This window comes from Chenopodium quinoa, unplaced genomic scaffold, assembly GCF_001683475.1.
Source record: "Chenopodium quinoa cultivar QQ74 unplaced genomic scaffold, ASM168347v1, whole genome shotgun sequence".
NCBI classification, from domain to species: domain Eukaryota; kingdom Viridiplantae; phylum Streptophyta; class Magnoliopsida; order Caryophyllales; family Amaranthaceae; genus Chenopodium; species Chenopodium quinoa.
In genome coordinates this window covers 274127-277564 of record NW_018743858.1, presented here as the reverse complement: position 1 = coordinate 277564, position 3438 = coordinate 274127, and the positions used below count along the sequence as shown (strand labels likewise).

The 3438-nt window shown below is 41.9% G+C and overlaps 1 protein-coding gene across 1 annotated transcript; it reads left to right on the top strand.

Annotated features, from left to right (window-relative positions):
• The first annotated feature begins 343 nt into the window (after positions 1-343).
• On the top strand, positions 344-3135 carry LOC110686453. Its single transcript, XM_021863077.1, has 5 exons — positions 344-461; positions 624-1707; positions 1792-2115; positions 2207-2306; positions 2410-3135. The coding sequence occupies exons 1-5, from the start codon at positions 344-346 to the stop codon at positions 3133-3135; spliced, it is 2352 nt and encodes a 783-aa protein (XP_021718769.1).
• Positions 3136-3438: the final 303 nt, after the last annotated feature.

Here is a 3438-nt window from a genome sequence, read left to right as displayed (position 1 = left end):
TGATGGGTTTGCTTCTTTGCTAAGTGAGGCGATTCCGAACAACAATCATATGGCCGACACTTTCTACGAGGTGAAGAAGATTGTGAAGGGGTTGGAACTGTCCCATCAAAAGATTCATGCGTGCCCGAAAGGGTGTATGTTGTTTTGGAAGGATGATGCTCAGTTGTCTGAATGCAGGGTGTGTGGCAGCGACTGATACAAGCAGACTTCCAAAGGTAGCCTAGTGCCTTTGAATGTTCTATTTTATTTCCCGATCACACCCAGGTTGCAAAGACTGTTTGCAACAAAGAACATTTCGGAGGAAATGACATGGCATTCGAAATATCCTAGAGTTCAAGGCACAATGGCACACCCTAGTGACAGCGCAGCTTGGAAGCACCTCGATTGTCGATTTCCAGAGTTTGCTTCTGAGCCTCATAATGTGAGACTTGGCTTGTGTACAGATGGTTTTGCTCCTCATGGTAAGTTTGAGGGTCAATATTCTTGTTGGCCTGTCATCTTGACCCCTTATAACTTGCCTCCCTCAATGTGCATGAAAAGACAATTCATGTTCCTTTCGTTGCTCGTTCCTGGTCCTAAAAACCCTAAGGGCAACTTGGATGTTTACATGCAACCGTTGATAGAGGAGTTGAAACTGTTGTGGGAAGTTGGCGCGGCTACTTATGGTATTTTGAAGAAACAGAATTTCAATCTTCGAGCAGCCATCCTATGGACCATTAGTGACTTCCCGGCTTATGGCATGTTGTCTGGTTGGGCCACGGCTGGTAAGAAAGCTTGTCCACATTGCATGGAGAAGACCAAAGCATTTTGGCTTGAACATGGTGGTAAAGTTTCTTGGTTTGATTGCCACCGGCAATTCTTGCCGACAGATCACCCTTTTCGGAACAGTAAAACAGCATTCTGTAAAAACAAAGTAGAGAAAGGAGTCCCTCCACACATCATGTCAGAGGAGCTGTGGGAATGTGTTAAGGACCTTTCGAAGGCTACAGATGGACCCGATTCAATTAAAAGGCTGAAAAATGAAAAGAAGGGGTGTTTCAAGCAAAGCACCTTGTGGGAGCTCCCATATTGGAAGCATCTCCTCATTCGTCACAACTTAGATGTCATGCACATTGAGAGGAACTTCTTTGATCAATTAATTCACACTGTAATGGATGTGAAAAAGCTTACGTGTGACACGCCTTCAGCTCGGAATGACATTGATAAATATTGTAAACGTCCCCAGCTTCATCTTCAAGAGGATGATAGAGGAAAAGAGGTAATGCCAAAGGCTCCATTTTCTCTTGACAAGGCTCAGAGAAAAGTTTTGTGTGAGTGGGTTAAACAGTTACGGTTCCCTGATGGTTACGTCTCCAATTTGAGCAGATGCGTAGATTTGCAAGCGTGTAAGCTCTATGGAATGAAAAGCCATGACTGTCACGTGTTCATGGAGAGGATGTTGCCCACAGCTTTGAGGGAATTGCTCCCTGGCCATATTTGGAATGCAACTACAGAGATCAGCCAATTCTTCCACGACTTGTGTTGCTATACAACATCAGTTAGTGACATGGAGCGATTGGAGAAAAACATACCTGAGATCCTCTGCAAGCTTGAGAAGATCTTCCCTCCTACATTCTTTAACTCAATGCAGCATTTGCCTACACATTTGCCGTACGAGGGGAAGTTATGTGGTCCTGTACAATACAGATGGATGTATCCCTTCGAAAGGTAAATCAAATACCCTTATTTCACATCCTTTATTTTACATCCTAATCAATTGTTCATGCAGTTACATAACAACTGTAATTGCAGGTTCCTCAATCATTTGAAACGGAAAATTGGGAACAAGGCTCGAGTTGAAGGGTCCATATGCAATGCTTATCTCACTAAAGAGATAGCAAACTTCTGCTCCAATTACTTTCAGTCGACAATTGACACTAAAACTCGAGATCTTGGTCGAAATATGAATGCCGACGTTGAGTCCACATCGGACGACGCTGAAATACCAGAGTTGTTCAAAGAGGACAGTGGTCGTGTGTCAAATGAGGGTAGAACTCGGTTCTTAGATGACAAAGAACTCGAGTGTGCACATTTGTTCGTGTTACGAAACACCGGCATTCTTGGCGAATACGAAAGGTATATTAGGCCCAGGTATTCAGTGTATTCGTATTTACGATCATTTACAATGATGACTTTGTAGATTTACAATGTGTGTTTGGCCTCGTAGGAAGTTTGAGGACTACATTCTTAGTACTCGACCTTTCCTGCATAGAGAAGATGTCATGGAGAATTTCGAAACTGAATTCTCTGATTGGTTTCATCACAAGGTGATATGCACGGTGTAACCGTGAAATAATAATGAATTTTACATGTTACATTTCAATTCATTGAATTCTGGAACCTTGATGTTGATATTCAACCACTTTATAGGTGGTTGAAGAGAAGCCAAATTCGGATGTCCAGCGAACGTTGTGCATGCGTCCCTTCATGCGAGTTCGTACTTGGGGCCAGATTTTTATAGGTGGATTTAATTTCCGTACACTTGCCCATGGCAAGCACAAATCCACCATGAATTATGGTGTGTGTGTATCAAGTGAGGATGGCGTAGAGTACTTCGGCATCTTAGACGACATAATTGAACTTGTCTACACGGGACCCAAGAGACAGTACAAGACAATTTTGTTTAAGTGCAATTGGATGGATTGTGGTAGGGGAATGAACATACACGAACAATACAAGCTAATCGAAGTAAATAATACTAAGAAATACCCCAAATATGATCCATTTGTTTTATCTTACCAAGTGGCTCAAGTGTACTACGCATCATACCCTAGCCTGAAACGGGACCGAGTTCAATGGTGGTCTGTGTTTAAAACACATGCAAGGTCAGTGGTTGATGCTCCGGTGGACTTAGAGTTTCTGCAATCACCATCCCCAACATTACATGCAACGCTTTGCCCGCCGAGTGACATTCCAGACTACGCCATGGATGATGATGATGAAGACGATGACGATGGCTTTGTGATCTCAAGCGATGAAGACGATGAATTTAGTATCGGCTCTAGTGATAGTGACGATGGTGATGACATCGATGTAGTATTAGATGATAGTAGTGATGACTCTAGTAGTGAAAGTAGTGATGAGAGTACTGAATAGGAGAATATGTTAATCTCCTTTAAAAGTATGCTTCTTATTGTAAAATCAAAATATTAATGAGGCTTATGTAAAACTTTTTAGTGTTTGTATAAAAGCCATATTACGTTGCACTGCACTCCTTATTTATAATATCTTGTCATTTTAATAATATTTGATTCAGGTAGTCATAACGGCGCCTAATTATCTCGCACTTAATGTAAAATAAATAAAAACGAATTTTAAACAGAATATCAGAAAAATCATCTGTTGCGCCACGACAAAAGCTGTCGTGCCATGGAAAAAGCTGCTACGCCACGGGAAATT

Coding starts and splice junctions, on each gene's coding strand:
- LOC110686453 (XM_021863077.1), top strand. CDS start 344: ATGGCACACCCTAGTGACAGCGCAGCTTGGAAGCACCTCGATTGTCGA. Junction 2,116..2,206: donor ATTCTTGGCGAATACGAAAG/GTATATTAGGCC, acceptor TTGGCCTCGTAG/GAAGTTTGAGGACTACATTC. Junction 2,307..2,409: donor CTGATTGGTTTCATCACAAG/GTGATATGCACG, acceptor ACCACTTTATAG/GTGGTTGAAGAGAAGCCAAA.